Below are 21,602 nucleotides of genomic sequence, written 5' to 3' on the forward strand. Positions count from 1 at the left end.
CAACTGAGATGATATACACTAACCACTATAGAATAGAAACAGGCTACACCAATATTCAACTCTGAATACAATAGCTTTTCATATTGTGTGACTTTCTTAAATATTAATATTATAAGAGGGAAAATTAAATGACTTTGTTTCTCCTCCTCTCAACCAAGGCCACATGATCAAATATCTCCTCTCTCTGCATAACAACTAAGTAACCACAAATCTAAGAATAACAAATTGTAGAAAGGACAAAACCACATCATCACCCCAATAGGTGCGGGAAAAGGTATTTGACAAAATTCAATACACCTTCGTGATAAAAACACTTGACAAACTAGGAATAGAAGGGAATTTCCTCAACTGATAAAGGGCTTCTACAAAAAACCCATAGCTAACATCATACTTAATGATGAAAGACTGAAAGCTTTCTCCCTAAGATCAAGAACGAAACAAGGATGTTGGTTTCTTACCACTTCCATTCAGCATTGTACTGGAGGTTTGAACCAAGGCAATTAGGCAAGAAAAATAAATTAAAAGCTTCCAGATTAGAAAGGAAAAGTAAATCTCTTCTCAGATGACATGGTCTTCTATAGAGAAAATCCTTAGGACTCCACAAAGAACTATTAGAGCTAATAAACAAGTTCAGCAAGTCTGCAGGATGCAAGATCGATATACAAAGATCAATCATATTTTTATTCCCTAAAAATGAACAATCCAAAGTGAAATTAAGGTAACAGTTCCATTTCCAATGCACTAAAAAAATACTTAGAAATAAATTTAACAAAAGAAATGTAGTACTTGTATACTGAAAACTAAATATTGTTGAAAGAAATCAAAGATGACCTAAATGAGTGGAAAGACATGCCATGTTCATGAATTGGAAGATTTAATATAAGGTGGCAATACTCCCCAAACTGATCTACAAACTCAACACAATCCCTATCAAAATCCCAGCTGCCTTTTTTTACAGAAATTGATAAGCTGATCTTAAAATTTATATGGAAAGGCAAGGGACCCAGAATAGCTAAAACAATCTTGAAAAAGAAGAAAAAGTTGGAGGACTCACACTTCAAAGCTGACTATAAAGCTTCAATAATCAAGATGGTGTGGTACTGGCCTAAGGACAGACATACTGACCCATGGAATAGAATTGAGAGTCCGGAATTAAACCTATACATTTATGGTCAATTGATTTTTTTTGCAAGATTGCCAAGACAACTCAATGGGAGAAAGAATTGTCTTTTCAGCAAGAGGTGCTGGGATGACTAGTGAGTCTTCATATGAAAAAGAATGAATTTGGACCCCTAACTCACAACATATACAAAAAGTAGTTAAAATGAATCAAAGACATAAACTTAGGTGCTAAAACTGTAACTCTTTTTTAAAAAATGCATGTAAATCATTGTGACCTTGGATTAGGCAAAGGTTTCTTAAATATAACACCAAAGACACATGACAAAAAAGACAAAAACTTCATCAAAGTTTAAAAATTTTGTGCTTCAAAGGACACCATTAAGAAAGTGAAAAGACAACCCCACAGATGGGAGAAAATATTGGCAAATCATATCTGATAAGGGTCTAGTATCCAGAATATATAAAGAACACTTAAATAATAATTAAAAAATCAATAAAAAATAAAAAAACCCAATTTAAAAACAGACAACAGATTTGAATAGATATTTCTACAAAGATATACAAATGGCCACTGAGCACATGAAAAGATGCTCAACATCTTTAGTCGTTATGGAAAAGCAAATTAAAATCACAGTGAGGTACCATTTCATATCCACTAGAATGGCTAAAATAAAAAAGATGAACAACAACAAGTGTTGGTGAGGATGTGGAGAAATTGGAATTCTCATACAGTGCTGGTGGGAATGTAAAATGGTACAACTGCCTTGGAAAACAGCCTAGAAATTCCTCAAAAGTAATCTCAAAAGGTTAAACACAGAGTTACTTTATGACCCAGCAATTCTACTCCTAAGGCATATACCTAAGAGAAGTGAAACATACAGTCATATAAAAGCTCATACAAGAATGTTGATAGCAACATTATTCCTAAAGACCCCCCTCCAAAAAAGGAAACAACCCAAAGTCCATCAATTGATAAACAAAATGTGGTAAGTGCATATAATGGAATATTATTCAGCCATAAAAAAGAATGAAGTACCAATTCATGCTACAACATGGATGAATCTTGAAAATATTGTGCTAAATGAAAAAAGTCAGACACAGAGGCCATGTATTGTTTGATTGCATTCATATGAAATGTCCAGAAAAGGCAAGTCTGTAGTGAAAGAAGAGTGGATTGGTGATTATCAGAGACTGGAGAGAGTGGAATAGGGAGTAACTGCTAATGGGCACGTGGTTTCTTTAGGGGATGATGAAAATGTCCTGGAATTAGATAGTGGTGATGACTGCACAACTTTGTGAATACACTAAAAACTACAAAATTGTACACTTTACTGGGGTGAATTTTAATGGTATGTGAATTATATCTCAATAAAAGTGTTTTTAAAAAATATAATAATTTTGAGTCAGGTATTATGTGAAATTCTACTAGATGTAAATTCTGTGATCAATCAGGCATATGGAGTTCATGTACTATTTGCAAGCCTATGACAAACGACACATTTAAAAAAACTAGAAAATTTCCCACCTTAGATGGTTTTCTAGTTCTAAAATTCTTTCAATTAGATCCCAGTTGCCTCTTTCAAGATTCTGAATATTGGTGTTTTTCAAAGATTTAATTCTGGTTAGAGAAGCAATAAGTTCATGTAGGTCCTTGATATCATCTTTCAGGGACATTATCTGGAATGACTGTTGCACATTATTTTCTTTATAACTTTCTAGTTCACTCTTCAACTCTTGCAATGAAGTTTCTTTTATGAAAAGTTTGTTTTGAAGATTTCTTAGCTAATGAGAAAGGGAAAGTGTTACTTAAAATCATTTATAATTTTGGTTTTAGAAAATTCATGATTCTAAGTGATTATAGGTAATTAAGTTATACATTATTACACAATAAAATGCAGCCTTTCCACTCACCTAACAGTATATTCCAATGTTAAATACATTTTAAAAATCATATCAAATTGACACGCAGAGTTTGGAATAAGTGATTTATTCTCATCAACATTAAAATGGTTTAAATCTTGTTACCGGAGTAAATTATATCAATAATGTATTCTAGAAAAGAAGTGCTTGATGCTTTGGCCATAGATGTTTTGCTTTACGATGTGTTGTTGAGGGGAGTGTGTTCACAGGCCTCTCTTCTAAAGAGCGGCCTATGTTTATGCCACCTGGTGGTTCCTGTGCTTATCTGTGCTAGTTAGAGAAATCGGTGGAGAGGAGAGTCAGGAGAAAGAGTGAGGCTTAAACTGATTATAAATATTTTTAAGGCAAATAAAGGAAAGAAGAGATCATAAAGTTATGAAGAGAAGCAAGAGTGATGGCTTGTGAGAGGGGAGCCACACAAGAGAGCCAGCAGGCTGCTGTTGGAGGAAAAGACAAAAGGATTGGAGAGACAAGGGGCACAGCTGCCATGAGGTGAGTGATTTATTTATCTTTGGGTAGCATTTAAAAAAATCTCTTCTCTTCTGCCTGATAAGTGAAGAAAGTTCACTAGATGAATAAAATTGAGGTATTGCTAACATTCAGGAGTCAATTAACTTTTAACTTTTAGTCTAATTTGTTCAAATTTCTTAACAGGCTGTTTATGAGCCTGATGATCTAGTAAGAGAGTAGGGAAAAAAGGGCAAATTTGATTTGACATTATAAAAGATCATTAGCTTTTAACCAGAAAAAGGTCAGGAATATTTTGCTGTTGAAAAAATTTGCATTACTTAGAAATGCTGTAATTCCTAGCAGCAAAGGCACTATGAAGACCAAGCATTTTAAACTAAATTTCTAGGCCAGTATGTGTATAAGGTGTTTTTTTCCTATGTCTAAAAAATTCTGTGAAATTAAAACAATGAAATGAATTTTACCTGTTCTCAACATATACCTTTATGTATTTTTTTTTATTACCTTGCTATTAAAAACACACACTCCGGGGTCTCCAGGTGGCATAGTGGTTAAGTTCATGTGCTCCGCTTTGGCAGCCTGGAGTCCACAGGTTTAGATCCTAGGCACAGACCTATACACTGCTCATCTAGTCATAGGCAAATGGCATACCTTTTGCCAGATACGATCATTGGCACTTGGTATCCATTCCTACCCCTGTGATGTCTTCTTGTTCCGCAGAACTAGAAATAAAACTTATTTTCCAGACTCCCTTTTTGTAGGCTGGAATTCTCTAGGCCAGGGTTTCTTAAACGGTAGAATGCATGAGAATCACCGGGGGGCTTGTTAAAAAAACAGATTGTTGGGGGCTGGCCTGGTGGTGTAATGCTTAAGTTTGCAAGCTCTGCTTTGGCACCCTGGGTTCGCAGGTTCGGATCCCAGGATTGGACCTAGCACTGCTCATCCAGCCATGCTGTGGTGACATCCCACATACAAAATAGAGGAAGATTGGCACAGATGTTACTTCAGCGACAATCTTCCTCAGGCAAAAAGGAAGATTGGCGACAGATGTTAGCTCAGGCCCAATCTTCCTCACACACACAAAACAACAAAACAGATTGCTGGATCGACCCCCAGAGTTTGTAGTTTGACGTGGGGCCTGAGAATCTGTATTTCTACCAAGTTTCCAGGTGATGTTCATATTGCTGGTCTGGGGAGCTACACTTTGAGAGCCAGGCTATATGCAAATTGGGGGGCATCAAAGAGATGCATTCCCATGAAATTTAGACTAGAGAAGAAGCCATCTTCCCACTGCTATTTCTGCTAGTAAGCAAGGTCAAAGAGGGGGCCAGAAAAAACATATCATTACCTGGTTACCAGCTTTATGGAGGTTGAGAGGCAGCCTTGGCTGTGCAATAAAGGCTCAAGGCCAGTAGCAGCAACTTCCTGACCTTAGGATCTCATCTAAATGGTGCCCTTGAACTCATTCATCCAATGCTGGCCCCGACCCCCACACCCAGACCTCCCAATCATTTTGTATATACTTAATTCTCTTCTGTTTGAAATACTTAGAGTGGTTTCTGCCTTCTGCAGTGACTCCAGGACTGATCCACTCCTTCACAACTTTCCCTCCTTGGCTTTCATGGAACTGAGTCTCCTTTTTCTCTCCATTCCTGATTACTTCTTTCCAGTCTTCCACTAAGATTCTTTTTCTCTTGCGTGGTGGCTTTCCCAGTGCCGGTATTAAGGAACAGAGCTAAACTAGATATGACAAATCCTATATTGTGAGGGTTTTTTCTTTAAATGACCATAACAGATGTAAATGTGGTTTTGAAAAACAATGTATCTTACAGTTTGGAAGCCAGATGAAACTTCCCAGGGTGAAGAAGAGTCTTCAGAATTCAGTGAACACTTCTTGGCCAGCCCCATAAGTCTGCAGGGTTGCAGTGACTTCATCATTTAGAGTGCTTTTTATTCCATTTCCAGCACAGACCAATCTTCTTTTTAAAAAATTGCTCCATTTCCCCCAAAATATGCATATTAAAAGCTGCTCTATAGTCTTGACCCTCAAGCAATTCTAATAGGATAATTACAGCCTTCCTACTATAGAGGAAATGGAAATGGTAAATGGCTTATAGTCTGAAGTTGGGCTTTTTAGAACATTCTGACAAAATTCTTAAGAGAATCAGTTTTGCAGTCTGAAGTAGTGAGGATGGAATCCTTAAAAAAAACAATTACGGCATCATTAACCTAAAACTTCTAAGAATGGAATACAACCATTAGTGATATAATAAATTTAACAAATTCTCCCTAGAGAAAAGGCGTGATAAGTTAAGAGGACTCACTGTCACTAGTTGATAATAAAATGCTTTCAATTTTTTAAACTTGTGCTAAACTCTAGGGTCAGTCAGACATTTTCCCCCTTCTTACTTTTCACACAAGTGAAACTTTGACTCCTTGTGTTAGCAGTTGTAAAGGTGCTATTCTGTCATAGCATTTTGTGAGCATGTCCACTCCTCCCCTCCAGACATTCATTGTGGATTTCTACTTATTATCAAAATATGTGATTTGCTTCATCCCTCAGTCTGCGTATTGCAAATCAGATCCTATTTCAGACCTAGTAATTTAACCATAAATTAATTTACTTAAAATAATGGGTTAAATATTCTATGAAAGATCCATTTAGAAAATACATTTTAATAACAAGATCAAATGTTTTAAAACTGGAAACTTTAAAATTCATTTATATTTTTGTAAAAACATGTTAATTAGGTCAGAGTCATTTTTTGATTCACCTTTTTTTTATCCTCCCCCTCAAGTCACTAAATCTGTTAATTTTTCCGCTAATATGTCTCTCATATCTACCCCTTTCTCCCTATGCCTGCTGCCTCTGTCTTGTCTCAGGGCCTCATTGTCCATCTCACGCACTTTTTGTTACAAGACCTCCTACTTGGTGGTCTTGCCTCCGATCAGAGACTAGCCCCTCTCTGAGCCACTATTCATTTGATCAGCAAGACTTTAGTGTCTTCTATGTTCCAGGCATTGCTCTGGGGATCCTAAGAAGATGAAAAGCTCTCAAAATGTTCTCAGCTCACAAGGGAGACCAATTTGAAAACAAATGAATTAGAATATACCTTAACAGGTACAATAATAGTGGTATGGACAAATTCTTCCAAGGACAGAAGCAAAGGATAACTACTTTGCTCTCAGTTGTCATTTCACATCATGTAATATCACTCCTCATCAAATCCCCATTGATCTCAAACTTATAAAGCATGTTATTCATGTTATTGGAGCTTCTTTCATTGACTCCAACCCATGTGTGCAATTCTACACCCCTATTTTCAACCTCTGTAAAATCCTTTATGTCCTTCGAGTTTCCCCGTAGCTGCCACTATCTCCAAGAAGCCCATGCTCATGGAGCTTACCTGGTATTTCCCTTCATTGTTTATGTCTCTCTTTCCCCACTTTCTAATTTTCTTGTGGATGAGAATCACGGTTCATTTATTTTTCTGTCCTCACCTCCCAAGTACCTTATTTCAGTACTTTTCACATGGCAGAACCTCAACAAATGTTGAATTGAAACTCCATTCTATCCAAAGGATCCCAACTTCTGAAAATCGCAATAATTTTAAAAAGTCCTTCATTATTTTAACCAGTAAGCCGAGGCGTTCTCTGGACTGCAGTGGTTACCATTCACCTAAGATCCCATAAAAATAACAAATATCCCCTGGAGCTGTGTGAGGCAGTGGCGCCATTGCCCCGTACTCTGATATAAGAACTATGTTTTAAGATCTCAGTTTTAGTTACCCTATTGTTAGGATATTGTTAAGATAATGTTTCTTGAAAAATACCTAAGGTAGCATACATCTCAGACTCACACAATATTGATTTCTATATCTAGTTTAATTTTCCTCTTAATGACCAAACTTTGTCCATTAGTCTTCCAGAGGACTTGCCAGTTCCAGCTTTTTAATTCCTCCATTTGAACAGTGATATGCAAACTCTAATATTTTAAAATACTCCTGCATTATTTTTTATGGCAAAGAAACCCAAATTTTGATCATCACCATGATCTAATTCCAGAACATTTTCATTATCCCCTAAAATAACCCTATAACAATTAGCAGTCACTCCACATTCTCCCCTCCTCTCTCAGCCCCTGATAACCACTAATCTACTCTCTGTTTCTATAGATTAACCAATTCTAGACATTTCATATGAATGGAATCATACAGTATGTTGCCTCTTGTGGACTGGTTTCTTTTCACTGAGCATGTTTTCAAGGTTCATCAATGTTGTAGCATGAATCAGTACTACATTCCTTTTTATGGCTGAATAATATTCTACTGTATGGATTACCACATTTTGCCTATCCACTCATCAGCTGATGGACATGTGGGTTGTGTCTACTTTTTGGCTTTATGAATAAGGCTGCTATGAATCTTCATTTACAAGTTTTTATTGAATATATATTTTCAATTCTCTTGTATATCTACACAGAAGTGGGATTGCTGGGTCATATGGTAAGTCTTATGTTTAGCTTTTTGAGTATATAAAATTTTTGATATGATAGCATTTTAGAAATGGAGGAGAGATTAGTGGTCACCAGGGGTTGAGGGTGGGAAGGAAGTGGGTGTGGATACGAAATGGCAACAGAAAGGATCTTTGTGGTATTGAAACTAACTGTTCAGTATCTTGACTAATTGTTTAGAACTTAGTACACACAAACACACAAATGAGTACAAGTAAAACTGGGGAAATCTGAATAAAATTGGTGGATTGTATTGTATCAATATCAATATTTAGGCTGTTACGTTACACCATAGTTTTGCAAAACTTGACTTTTGGGAGAAACTGGGCAAAGTGTATGATGGATCTCTCTGTTATTTCTTAAAAGTGAAAGTGAATCTGCAATTATCTCAATGAAAATTTCAATTAAATTAATAATAATTGGTTCTGATATATTTTTCTTTAGCTGCAAAATTTATATTGCCTCTATTCGCCCCCTCCAGAGCTGGCTGCAGCTACCAGGTTTCTACTATTTGCCTTATTACTATGCTAAGGGAAGAAAAACATCTTATCGGCAAAAACAGTCATATTGCCCTCACAAATAACAAATCAAACAGTACTGGCAAGACATGTTAAATTTATCTTAAATTTAAGACACCAGGCCTTATTATACATATTATCAGTAACAGTTTTTTACAAGTTGTTTAACTCATGTTTATTTCTATAGTAACCCATCTTAGCACTATGCAAGAGTTTTAGTTCAATATCATATTGCCTAAACTAGACAACACAATCACCAACTGAATACTTTAATATTTATCCTTTCTATATCTGGCTTTTCCTAAATATAGCTCTCCTGCACCTGTTTCTCCATTATTGGGCAGAAACACATGATAATTATTTCTGTATGTCCCACAAAGAGATAAAGTTAATTATAACAAAAAATTTTAAATGCATGCAGTGAAGAGAAAGACCATCTTATCAAGACAATTGTGCTTGTGTGGGATTAGATAATAGGTTACTGGAAAAGTGAAAGATGACTCATGCTGAAGGTATTCTGTTGAAATCGCTAGACTTTTTTTAAAAAGTAACTTCAACCCAGGGAAACCATGCAGTAACAGTCACTAAGTGTTATAAATTCAGAGAATGCCAATATGAGCCATGGCATACTTTTAATACATAGAGCATCTAAAACCAAGTCAAAATGAGACCTTGCAGAGCCTTTCAGATATCTGGTTTGACAAGTAGATTAAAAATATTTACAGTTACCAAAAGATCTATGGACATGTAGAGAATTGCTTTTAAAAAGCACTTTGAAATTCTTTAAAATAGCTTACGTATTTTCTTTAAACAAGATTTAAAAGCTATCTTTTTTGACAATTTGGTTTAAAAGGTTTTTTATGAATTAGGCATAGACATAAACCTTAATCTAATCCAAATCTGATTTACCAAAAATTCCAAACTTTGGAAGTATTAGTAGTAAATTTTGCTGTGGAGAAGAACTTTACTATCCATAGTAAAGTTGTACAGTTTTCAGGGATTGGCATCACATTTTTTTTGAAAGGAAAGACAAATTAAGAAATCTCTCCAAAGTGTCATAAGATTTATTGTATCTACGTAAACGTCATTTAAATTTAACCTCTATTTACCTCTCTATGCTAAAAGAGAAAAAATATTAGCATAAATAAAATTTCCAGAAATATATATATTTATCTACATATCTATAACTATATTTATACATGTTAAATGAAAACTGTAATCGGGCTATTGATAGATGAAATAGCAGAAAAGAACTTTAATGAGGCACTGGGCAGAAAAGAGGCCCCAAGGAATAAGGCAACTCTAGTTGTGTCCCCTCACACTTCCTGTGTTGAATTCCTAACCCCCAAGACCTCAGAATGTGACTGTATTTGAGGATAGGGTCTTTAAAGAGGGAATTAAGTTAAAACGAGATCTTTAGGATGGACCATAACCCAATATGGCTGATGTTCTTATAAGAGGAGGAAATCTGGACACAGACAGTTAGAGGGAAGACCATGTGAAAAACACAGACAACAGACGGCCATCTACAAACAAGGAGAGAGGCCTCAGAAGAAACCAACCTTCTCACCACACACGCAAAAAGGTAATTACGTAAGGGGATGAGGTATTAATTAACCTTACTGTGCTAATCATTTCACAATATATATGTATATCAAATTGTACACCATACGCTTACACAATATATCAATTATGTGGCAATAAAGCAGGAAAAAAATTTTTTAAAACAAAAGCAGAAGAAACTAACCCTGCTGACACAATACCTCGTCCTGGACTTCTAGCCTCCAGAACTGTGAGAAGATAAATTTCTTTTTTTTTTTTTTTTCACTTTTAAAGATTTTATTTATTTTATTTTTTATTTTTCCTTCCCCGCAAAGCCTCCTAGTAGATAGTTGTATATTTTGGTTGTGGATCCTTCTAGTTGTGGCATGTGGGACATTGCCTCAGCATGGCTTGATGAGTGGTGTTAGATCTGTCCCCAGGATCTGAACTGGTGAAAATCTGGGCTGCCAAAGCGGAGTGCCCGAACTTAACCACTCGGCCACGGGGCCAGCCCCTGAGAAGATAAATTTCTGTTGTTTAGGCCATCCAGTCTGTGGTATTTTGTTACAGCGGCCCCAGCAAAATAACACAAACTGATATAGACACCACAGATAGTTACTTATTCAGAGGGCTGGTCAGTGTCCCAGAATATAAGCATTCAGAGCATTTTACCTAAAGGTAACCATAGAAGTAGTACAGACACAAACAGCCACATCATAGTACCATTAACAATGACAATGGCCTTTGGGCTTCCAGCCAAGGTTACCTATAAGACCATCTCTTGCAGCAAATATACTGAGGGTACTTGGGTTCAACTAAGGCATTCCTACAAGTACTCTCTATGATATCAACCCTGATATCAGTTTCCCCACATTAAACCCAGCATATATGGGGTTAAAACCAAAACACTCGTTCCCTGCTTACTCTCTGGCTTCCTGGCTCCCAAATCCACTATCCTCCATGGAGACAGACACCGTCAAGGACAAGCACCTGGACTATCTCCTCCCGCATAGAGATACAGGCTGGTGGGAAAGCTGCTGACCAGCAAGGTCATGAGCTCCCTCCTCTCTGCAAGTTTCTCAAGGCCAAAGACAGGCTGGTGGGAAAGCTCCGACCAGCAAGGCCATATGCTCCCCCTCCCCTACCTAAAACCCCAAATAAAAACCCTTCCTTTTAGCTTTTCAGGGAGTTTGGGATTTCAGCTCTAGCTGCCCTCTCTTCTTGCTCAGCGCTGTGCAAAAATAAAATTCCTGCTTTCTTCCACCACACCCCGTGTCAGAGATTGGCTTGCAGCGCAACGGGTGAGCGAACTCACTTCAGGTTCGGTAACATCTAGTTCATCACAGGCAGTAAAAGTCAGGCATTTCCTACAAACTGGGTTTCTTTCTTTTCATCTGTTTTGTTATTCAGATGTTTCAAGTCTTAAATAAGATTAGTGGATATTTGCCACTTGGTGTTATATTGAAAATGGAACTCATCCTTTCCGTTAAAAAATGCTTAATCTGGGGCCGGCCCTGTGGCCTAGTGGTTAAGTTCGCTCCCTCCGCTTTGGCAGCCCAGGGTTTCACTGGTTCGGATCCTGGACACGGACATGGCACCGCTTGTGAGGCCACGCTGAGGCGGTGTCCCACATGCCACAACCAGAAGACCCACAACTAAAATATACAACTATGGACTGGGGGGACGTGGGGAGAAAAAGCAGAAAAAAAAAAGTTTAATCCATGTAACTATTTTTATGATTACATAAATTTTGAGCATGGCAGTTCTTAAGCAATGTTCTAACACTACAGCATTCAATAGTCAACTCAAAAGCTCTTAACTATGTACCATCTTCAAGGGGATTTCTCTGGCAAAGACAGATTTGGGTCTAAACTAGTGCTCCTCAGTGATGAGAGAATTCAGCATTGAGAAAAAAGCAAAACTGAGTTAAGATAACACTTTTGAGCCCTTTATCAGAATCTTTCTCTCCATACTTTTACAGAGGATATAATTTCCTGTAGTATTTTATTTTCAGATAATCCATATACCTCAGCCAAAAGATTCTTGTTTTTCACCAACAAACTAGCAAGGTCAGGCCGGACTGGGTCACCTGCCTTCTTGTTGTGCATGATTGGGTTCTTGGTGGGAACCACTTCAAGAGGTGGATCAAAACAAGCCTACAAAGAGAAATTGCAAATTAATTAATCAAATATGTACCCTATCTGTGAAAATCCACAGTGTTCTCTGGCCCATACAAACTAAAATAAGTAGCTCTAAATAGAATACAACTTTACAATATCCATTTTGAGGTGCTACTCTAACAAATACAAGAGATCTCAGGAAAATAGCAAGTTATGTGTTGATCTAAAAGGCTACTTTACATTTTTCTATGAGTTCTTACCTGACAACTTATTTATAACACCAGCCATAAGTAAATGAAGTACATCTAAATAGATATTATTACTGAGTGTACAGGAATCAAAAAAACAGATAGAAAATGTCTGGGGAAATTTTAATTCGTAAATGTCTGAAGAAATTTAATAAAATCTTTATAAAAACTTGAACTATTAACAGAAGGTCATCAATGAAGGATTTACCAGTGTTTGTTTTATTTTTGGTTACAAATCAATTCCTCACACAAACTGATTTTTTTAAAAATCTGATTTCAAAAAATCAACATCAACTTTGTATTTCTTCCACACCTATATTGACGGCAAAAATTAGGGAGTATTTACCTGTATTACAATAACTCCTCCTATCGTCAAAAGGTTGTGTGATGTTCTAAATTGTAATCAGTATAAACTTTCAATAAGAACAAAGTTTATATGATTCAAATAAAATCAAGAAAAATCTATTAAACTAAATCTCTAAAAAGTATATAAATGTATCACATGCAGCTTAATGTACTAAAAGAACTAAATATATATTTTTCTAAAGTTATGAAGTTTAAAAATTTTATACTTACCAAGATACTAAGAGCAAAGATGCACAAGAAAATACAAAATAGCTATGTATAATGTTTAAGGAAATAGAGAACTTTCAAAATATGGATGTTGCAAGAGACTACAAAGAATAATCATATCGGGAAAACAACCAAATAAGACTTCTAGAAATGAAAACTATAATAATTTTAATTTTAAAATTGAATGGACACACTAAAAAGCAGATTAGACCTAGTTGAAGAATGAGTGAACTTAAATATAAATATGAATGAATTATCAAGAAGACAGCATATAGGAAAAAATAAACGGTAAATGTGAAAAAGAGTTTAAAGACAGAGAGGAAAAAATGAGAAGGTCTATCGATAATATGTCTAATTGGAGTCCAAGAAGGGTATAAAGGGGAATGAGGAATTTCTTCAAAGGTAGAATGGGGAAGAAGCATTATTTGAAGGAATAATGTCTGAGAATTTTACAGAATTATTGAAAGATCCTAAGTGGTCTAGCAAATCCCAAGAAGAGTCAATAAAAAGAATCTTTACCTACACACTCATAATGAAGCTGCAGAAATCAAAGAAAGAGATCTAAAAAGCAGCGAATGGAAAAGACAGATAATTACAAAGAAATAGCAATTACACTGTGTGACTTCCCAACAGTAACACAGAAGCTAGAAAACAGCAGAATGATGTCTGTAATGTATAACGAAAACATCCTTCATTGATTCTAAGGGGCACAAATTTTCACATTTCTGCAGTTGGAGTGCAACTTAAAGTTGATGCCACTTCACTTGGTGGACAGTTTAGCTGGAAACATACTTTTAAATTTCATAATGGTGAATAAAATAGTAGCATTTCTTCAAATCAAGGAAATACGGTAACTGCTATCTGGAATTTTATACTGAATGAAATGATGTTTTAATATTAAGAGTAGAATCAAGACACTTTAGACAAACAAAAATGAAATTTACCACCAATAGGCTTACACTTAAAATTCTAAAGGATGCATTTCACATAGAAAGAAAATGCACTTACAAAATCTGAGGTGCAAGAAAGAATATAGAATTTAAAAAGTAGTAAATAAGTGGGTATATTTAAGTAAGCATTATTATTTAAGCATTAATTAATTTTAAAAATCTGATTTATGGGGTTGAAAATAAAGGAGAGAACCAACACAGGACAAAAAAATGCATATACACTGAGAACAGAAAAATAGTTTAGGGGACGGCCCAGTGGTGCAGCGGTTAAGTGCACACACTCTGCTTCAGTGGCCCGGGGTTCACCAGTTTGGATCTGGGGTGCAGACATGGCACCGCTTGGCAAGCCATGCTGTGGTAGGCGTCCCACATAGAAAGTAGAGGAAGATGGGCATGGATGTTAGCTCAGGGCCAGTCTTCCTCAGCAAAAAGAGGAGGTTTGGCAGCAATTAGCTCAGGGCTAATATTCCTCAAAAAAAAAAAAGAAAAAAGAAAACAGAAAAATAGCTTAAAGCACTATAAAATCTTCAGGTTTCTCAGGAGTAACATAAAGATTTCAGTTAACTTTGTTAAGTACATATGTTAAAATACCTACTATAACCACTAAAACAATAGCCATGTAGCATATAACTTCAGAATTAATAGGAAAGGAAAAAATGGAATGAGAAAAAAGAAAACAAATACAACACAACAAAACAAAAACATATCAGTTTTTGGCATAATAGAAGAGGGTAAAAGAAAACAGAAAAAAAAATGAGACAAATAGAATAAACATAATAAGATGGTAGAAATATATGCAAATAATCAGTAATATCAGTAAATGTAAATGTACTAAACTTTCCAGTTAAAAGCAAAGATTATGAATATTATTCAAAAAAGCAAAAAACTGAAAACAGCCCATATGTCAAATAAGAGTTTAATGGATAAATAACTTATGGTACATTCATACAATAGAGTACTACAAAATGATGGAAATTACTGAATAATTGCACGTACATCAACATAAATCTCACTAAGCAAAAGAAGCAGATCACAAAATAATAAAAACAGTATAATTTCATTCATATAAACTTTTAAAAGATAAAATTAATACTGATTAGGGATAAATATATACATGATAAAACTAGGAAGAGAAGCAAGGAAATGATTGATACGAAATTTAAAATATCTACTATTTTAAAGTTTAAGTGGGAGGAAAGGGATTCCATCAGGAAGGAGCACACAGGAAGCTTCTAAGGTACTGGTAACATTCTATGAAACTGGGTGGTGGTGATACTGGCCCTGCCGGTATCAGTTCCCCTACATTAAATCCAGCATATGTGGGGTTAAAACCAAAAGCACCCATCCCCTTTTCCTGCTTACTCCTCAGGTTCTGGCACCAGAAACCACCATCCACCATGGAGACAGACAACCAAGGGCATCCACCTGCAGATTCCCTTATCTTGCCATCCCCCTCCCTGCAAGTAGCCTCATAAGGCCAAAGGCAGACTGGTGGGAAAGCACCAACTAGCAAGGCCATAGGCTCACCCTCCCTACAAGCAGCCACATTCCTCACAACCTTTAAAACCCCTTGCCTCCCATCTTTCAGGGAGATGAGATGAATTTTAGGGCTCACTCTCATTTCCCAGCTGATGTCACCTGAAATAAAAACACTTTCCTTGCCATATGCCTGGCATTCCAGTTTTTATTTGGCCCCTCTTGTGTGATGGGTAAAGAACCTATGTTTGAAGCCAGTAACAATTTGGCGAGCCAGCCAGGAGGCTCTTGCCTGTGGCTCCGCAACCCTAGGCTGACTGGGATTTCCTGGGAAGCTGTCCAGCAGCTGCCTGGGGGATTTGCCCTAGGGACTGCCCCCAGTACTTTCTGTCTGACCCAGCACTGCTGGCCCTAAGCACATTTTCTTATGGCAAGGAAACAGGTTCTAGATTTATTTGTTTGTTTGTTTTTGCTTCTGGTGAGTTGATGAACTCAATCTGGAATAGGGTAAGCTGCCTCAGGGATGCCCATGAATTCCCTTCCCCTCCATCTGGGGTCCTTCCATTTATGGCAGGGCTGTCTGGGGTCCCTCTCTGTTTGTGGAGCGGCCATCTGGGCATGCATTTGGAATGGGAACAATTGTAGAACTTTCTACCCTAAATCTGGGAACTGGTTCACTGGTGTCTGGTTTTTATGTGTCTGGATCTGTGTGTCTGTCCACCTCTGTGTATAAGTCATGACACCCCAGCCAGACTGGGTAAGTTCCCCAGTGTGCTCACCAAGGTCCCTTTGTCCTTGCTCATTTGGGAAGATCTGTGAGGCATATCTTCATTTGTTGGGTGCCACTGAGCGTAGGACATGGACTAAGTGGGACTAGAAGCATTTCTGGTTTTGGTTTCTTTGTTCTGGCTTCCATTTGCTGGCTGAGGGTTTTGGGGAAAGCATGCTTGTTTGATGTTTGGTTGGTGTTTGTTCATTTTTCTTTTTTAAAGAAAAAAGTGCCAACATGGGAGGTGCCACATCTATTCCACCTAAGAGCCCCTTGGGAAAAACTTTGGCTGATTGGTTGACCTATAGTTATAAGCCAATGACAAAAAAAACAAATGGCCCTTCGGGGAACCTCTGTTTCAGATGAGTCCACATTAAGTGTCACTCTTAAAAGAGAGGATTCAAAATCTCTCATAATGTAATACAGTCTTTGATTAATATACAGAAACTTCTAAAAGACAAAGTTATTTAACATGATATAAAATAATCTTTGGTAAGTGAAAGCCTGTTTAAATTTGTTGGTTTGATTAAAATAAATATGTTTTCAGAGTTATCAACACTGGTTATGATGCAGACATGTTATCTTTGTTACAAAATTTGTCAGCAAAAGTAACAACTTAAAATAATAGCTTATTTTTTTTGATGTCTCATGAGGTTTTTGTAAGATGACCTAAATATAATTGTTAAGGACAAGTAAACTAAATAGATATTAAAAAAGGATAAAAGTTCTTGGAGAAACTTTAAAAAAAAAATTGGCACCTGAGCTAACATCTGTTGCCAATCTTTTTTTTCCTCTTCTTCTCTCCAAACCACCCCCTCAGCACATAGTTGTATATTCTATTTGTAGGTCCTTCTGGTTGTGCTATGTGGGATGCTGCCTCAGCATGGCCTGATGAGCAGCGCCATGTACATGCCCAGGATCCAAACGGGCAAAACCCTGGGCTGCCGAAGCGGAACACACTAACTCAACCACTTGGCCACAAGACTGGCCCCTGGAGAAACTTTTTAACAATAAATTATGTGTTATGGTGTATGTACTTAAAACAACTTAAGATGGTGGCTAACTGTTTTAATGTCACGTGAAGTTTTTGAGAGTAATTTAAACATGATTGTTGGGAACAAATGATTTAGATGAAAGTGGATAAGAGTTTTTGTGTGCAATAATTATGTTTTATGGCATATACGCTTGAAAAACAGCTTCCAAAATCTTTTTTGGTAACTTAAAACTTTAGAATTTTACTAAATTAAGTTAAATGATAGAAATTTACTGAGTACCTAGGTCATTTCCACATAAGATAAAATACTAAAAATTGATTACTGGGCATAAGTTTATCTGCCTTTGGTTTCTTATCTCAAAGAAATGGAAAGATACTTAAGTTTATTGATACACGTTTTATCCAGGCTGAGAAATTTTCTATGAGAATGCACATATTTCTAAAAGTTTATATACAAGGAAAGTAAAATGTATGTTTTCAATGAAAAAAGGTATAAAAAATGGAAAGATTTTTGTTTGTTTTGTTAAAAAAGATAAATTTACCCTAAAGTACTAGGAAAAAAAGGAATAAGACATGGGACAGATTCTGAATGTAAAAGTGACAGAAGATTTGTGGAAGTAAAACACTGAGGAATTGTGTACATAGTCAAGTTGGCTGAAATCTACATAAATTCAATTAAGTAGAGGAGTTTTAATGTCAAAATAAGCTGGTGTAAAAGTTAAAATTTGTTTCTCTCTCTCTTAAAAGGATAATTTTCCTGAAATTTTAGTCTGTTCTTAATAAAGAGGTTATAAAAGGTCTTTTTTTTTAAATCTTTAAATAAGTTTAGCTAAACAGAAGATCTATATTTTATTGAAGTAATTTCCTATGTTCAAAAAGACTCAGGTCTCTCTCTTAAGGTTTTTTTTTTGGACTATTATATTTTTTAATTTTTGAGGAACATTAGCCCTGAGCTAACTGCTGCCAATCCTCCTCTTTTTGCTGAGGAAAACTGGCCCTGAGCTAACATCATGACCATCTTCCTCTACTTTATATGTGGGACACCTACCACAGCATGGCATGCCAAGTAGTGCCATGTCCATGGGATCCAAACCAGCAAACGCTGAGCCACCAAAGTGGAACGTGCACACTTAACTGCTGTGCCACCAGGCTGGCCCCATGGACTATTTTAACTGTTTGCCCTTGACTGTTTTTGCTGTCACTTTGAACGGATAAGTGAACGTTGTTTCCTATTTGACCAAGTGTTTTAAAACCTTTTGATATTTTTGACAAGCTTCCTCCCCCCTAAAAATATTCAAATCCTGAATAAAGGTTTTCTTTTGACCTGGAAGAGGCAACAAAGTTTCTCTGGGGATTTTCAGAGGGCCCTTGAGACTTCTCAGAGAGGTTTGGTCTCTCTTCCTATAAGGAGGAAGATACTAAACTTATTAGATTCATTTGGTACGTTAAGTTACATGGAAAACATTATCAAATAAGTGATAATAAACCTTCTTGGGTGGTATTATATGGGTAAATGTTATTAATATAAATGTTTTAAAAATTATATAACATTCCTAAAATTCTGATCTGTCTTGGTTATCAGTCATAATTCTGGTTATCTCAAAGTGTTATACATCACAAAAATGGTCAAGTGTCTTTGTTAATTGCCATTTTAAATGTTTTGTTATTTACAGACAATTATTGTCTTACTCTAATGTTTTTGCAGATGTGTTTCATCTTTAGAAAAATTCATGAAAAGGACTCTGACACTTACTCTAGAGTACAGATTTTTGATAAACTTTTAGATTATGAAACTAAAGTGGGTAAGAAATTACAGAACTGTAACTGAAAAACTGATGGCCTCATAAAACCGCCAACAGAAGATCAAGAGTTGGGGCCGGCCCCATGGCCAAGTGGTTCTCACGCTCTGCTTCAGTGTCCCAGGGTTTTGCCAGTTTGGATCCTGGGTGCAGACATAGCACCACTCATTAGGCCGTGCTGTGGTGGTGTCCCACATGCCAAAACTAGAAGGCCTCACAACTAAAATATACAACTACGGACTGGGGGGATTTAGGGAGAAAAAAAGCAGGAAAAAAAAAAAAAAGATTGGCAACAGTTGTTAGCTCAGGTGCCAGTCTAACAAAAAAGATCAAGAGTTAGTTACATAAAATTAAATGAACTGATGATGACTATAATTTTTATAAATTTTCATTTGAAATATTGCTTATTTTTTAGTGTTTCGTTTTTTTCAGGTTTAAGAAAATCTTTTTCTCTTTTCTCTCAAGCTAACTGTGGGGTTGGATCAAATTAACTCAGAGGCCCTTTAGAGTCTATTTTTATTTGTTTTGGGATTGTGGGCCTCAGTGAAATGTCAGAACCACCAAAAAGATAAAAATAAGTAAAATCCACTTTGAGGTTCCATTAGATTTAGATGTTTCACTGCTCCTTGTTCTAGAGTCAATCCAGGAATCAAAAGAAGTGGGAGAGGATTTGACGTCGTCTTGCACCATTCACTAGCAAAGACATTCAGTGCTAGCACAGGCAAGTGGGCCAACAACTGGACTTTCCTTTCTTCCAACTCTTAACTGTGCAGGAGGTGGTTTTACCTCTACCTTCTGAGAATGGAGAAAAATAAATGCCAGAGTACAACTCACCACTAGGGTATTTTTTTGAGATGTATGAACTGATAGATGCCTGACTTCTAATGGCTTAGCCTTCTGGCACCCTTTGCTTTGGCCAGTAGCAAGCCTTCCTGGATCTGAGTGGAATCCATTAAAAACTGGAGAGGACCCGCCATGCTGGAGATAAAAAATGCATGAAGCAGATCTAGTAATGGTGAACCAAGGTGCTTCCAAGGGGAGTTTGCATAGAGCAGTCAGGAAGAGAGGATGATGGTGCCTAGCATCAACAGCAATGTCTTCGGGAGGTTCCACTTCAGATTCTCACAGTTGAGCCAGACCTCAGAAGGAGCTGCCTGCTGAACCTGTTGCTTGGAGACAAGGCAGATCTAGTTTCTAAAGATAGTATCAAAACACCTTTTAAATTGTAACTGGTTGAAACAGCCTGCAATATACATATATGCACTCAGTATCATACTTAAATGCTACTTGTGAATTATATCTTTAGACACCTGAGCTGCAAATTTTCTTCATTGTCAATTTCAAAGTCTATCAGAAATGTTTACTGTATCCCTCAAGATTCAGCCAAAAGATAAAAAGTCTAACATGAGTTAATAATGTAGCGTGTGCTCCATAGTGCTTTTTCTGCCCCAGAGGAACATAAAATGTAACCTCACATTATAATTTTTATAAATTCAATTTCCCAAGAACTTCAGTACTGCCTTAAATCCATTTCCCTGCCCTGTTCAATTCTATGTGTAATCTTTCTTTTCTAAAGTGAAAATAAAAGAAATAGAGGAAAGACTCTTCCCAATTAATGCCCATATGTTTTATCAAGCCATAAGATGAAGATTTCTCTTTTAAGATCAGGGAATATATTCTGGGGAGAGAAAAAGCAGTATTTAGAAACTGTGCACCAGAGGGGCTGCATGTAAGTGGGGTATGTGTTTCCTTTGCTGGGTAGTATCTCCCAGAAGATGGAACAGTCCCAGAATGAGAAGGATTTTCATAAGAGGAGGGGGAAAAAACCCCACCAGGATAGTGTCATTTGAAGAACATGGAAGAGAAAGCATGGAGGCCTAGTTTTCTTTGCTAACCCTGAAATCCATTTTGAAATTCCTCAATTAATTCATTTTTGATTTATTGATATTGAAGGCAATTATTAAAAACATCTCTAATGAGACTTTAGTCTCTTCCTCATTTTCATTGTTTGATACCTAAAATAATTTCTATATCAGTTCCTTTTCTAAGAACCAAAGAAGATACGCAAAGAACAACTTAAGTTTTGCTGAATGAAAAGGGAAGATAAACTGCTCCTCAGTCCTGGAACAAAAATGATACCGGGGACAAAGCTCTTCTTAAGAATCCTTTCCTTTCCTTTTATTTTAATTTCCTTACCATTTTATGAATCTTGTGCTCTATCAAAAACTTAATGAATTTCACTCATATTGCCTCTAAGAAACAAGCTGTGGCATGGGCCAAAGTACATCCCCAGAAGCATGAAGATACAAATCCTGCAGTATCAGCTCAAGTTGCACCTCCTTCCTGCTCCCTGCAAGGTGAGGACACTCTCTCTCCTCCTAACTCTGAAAGTATATGATCTCTATTTTCTTTTGATTGTTATCTCACTCAATATTATATTATGTAAAAATCTTCTCTCTTCTACTACATTAAAGCTACCTAAGAGCAGGATCTATTCCTGGTTTATCTCTATCATCCCATACTAGGCACAAAAAATACAGATTGAACAACTAAAGAACCCAAAAGGAAAAAAAAACCCAAAATGAACAAA

General features: G+C 36.5%; 1 protein-coding gene across 1 annotated transcript in view; it reads right to left on the reverse strand.

Annotated features, from left to right (window-relative positions):
- LOC103559586 (coiled-coil domain-containing protein 170-like) overlaps window positions 1-21,602 on the reverse strand; it is a 40,332-nt gene that overhangs the window by 18,358 nt on the left and 372 nt on the right. Inside the window, exons 2-3 of the mRNA XM_008533253.2 lie at window positions 12,111-12,239; window positions 2,648-2,904 (exon numbers count right to left, since the gene is read on the reverse strand). Of these exons, the coding sequence (XP_008531475.2) occupies window positions 2,648-2,904; window positions 12,111-12,239 (386 nt within the window). The remainder of the gene's footprint in view (window positions 1-2,647; window positions 2,905-12,110; window positions 12,240-21,602) is intronic.

The sequence above is a fragment of the Equus przewalskii genome, chromosome 25 (assembly GCF_037783145.1).
Source record: "Equus przewalskii isolate Varuska chromosome 25, EquPr2, whole genome shotgun sequence".
NCBI classification, from domain to species: domain Eukaryota; kingdom Metazoa; phylum Chordata; class Mammalia; order Perissodactyla; family Equidae; genus Equus; species Equus przewalskii.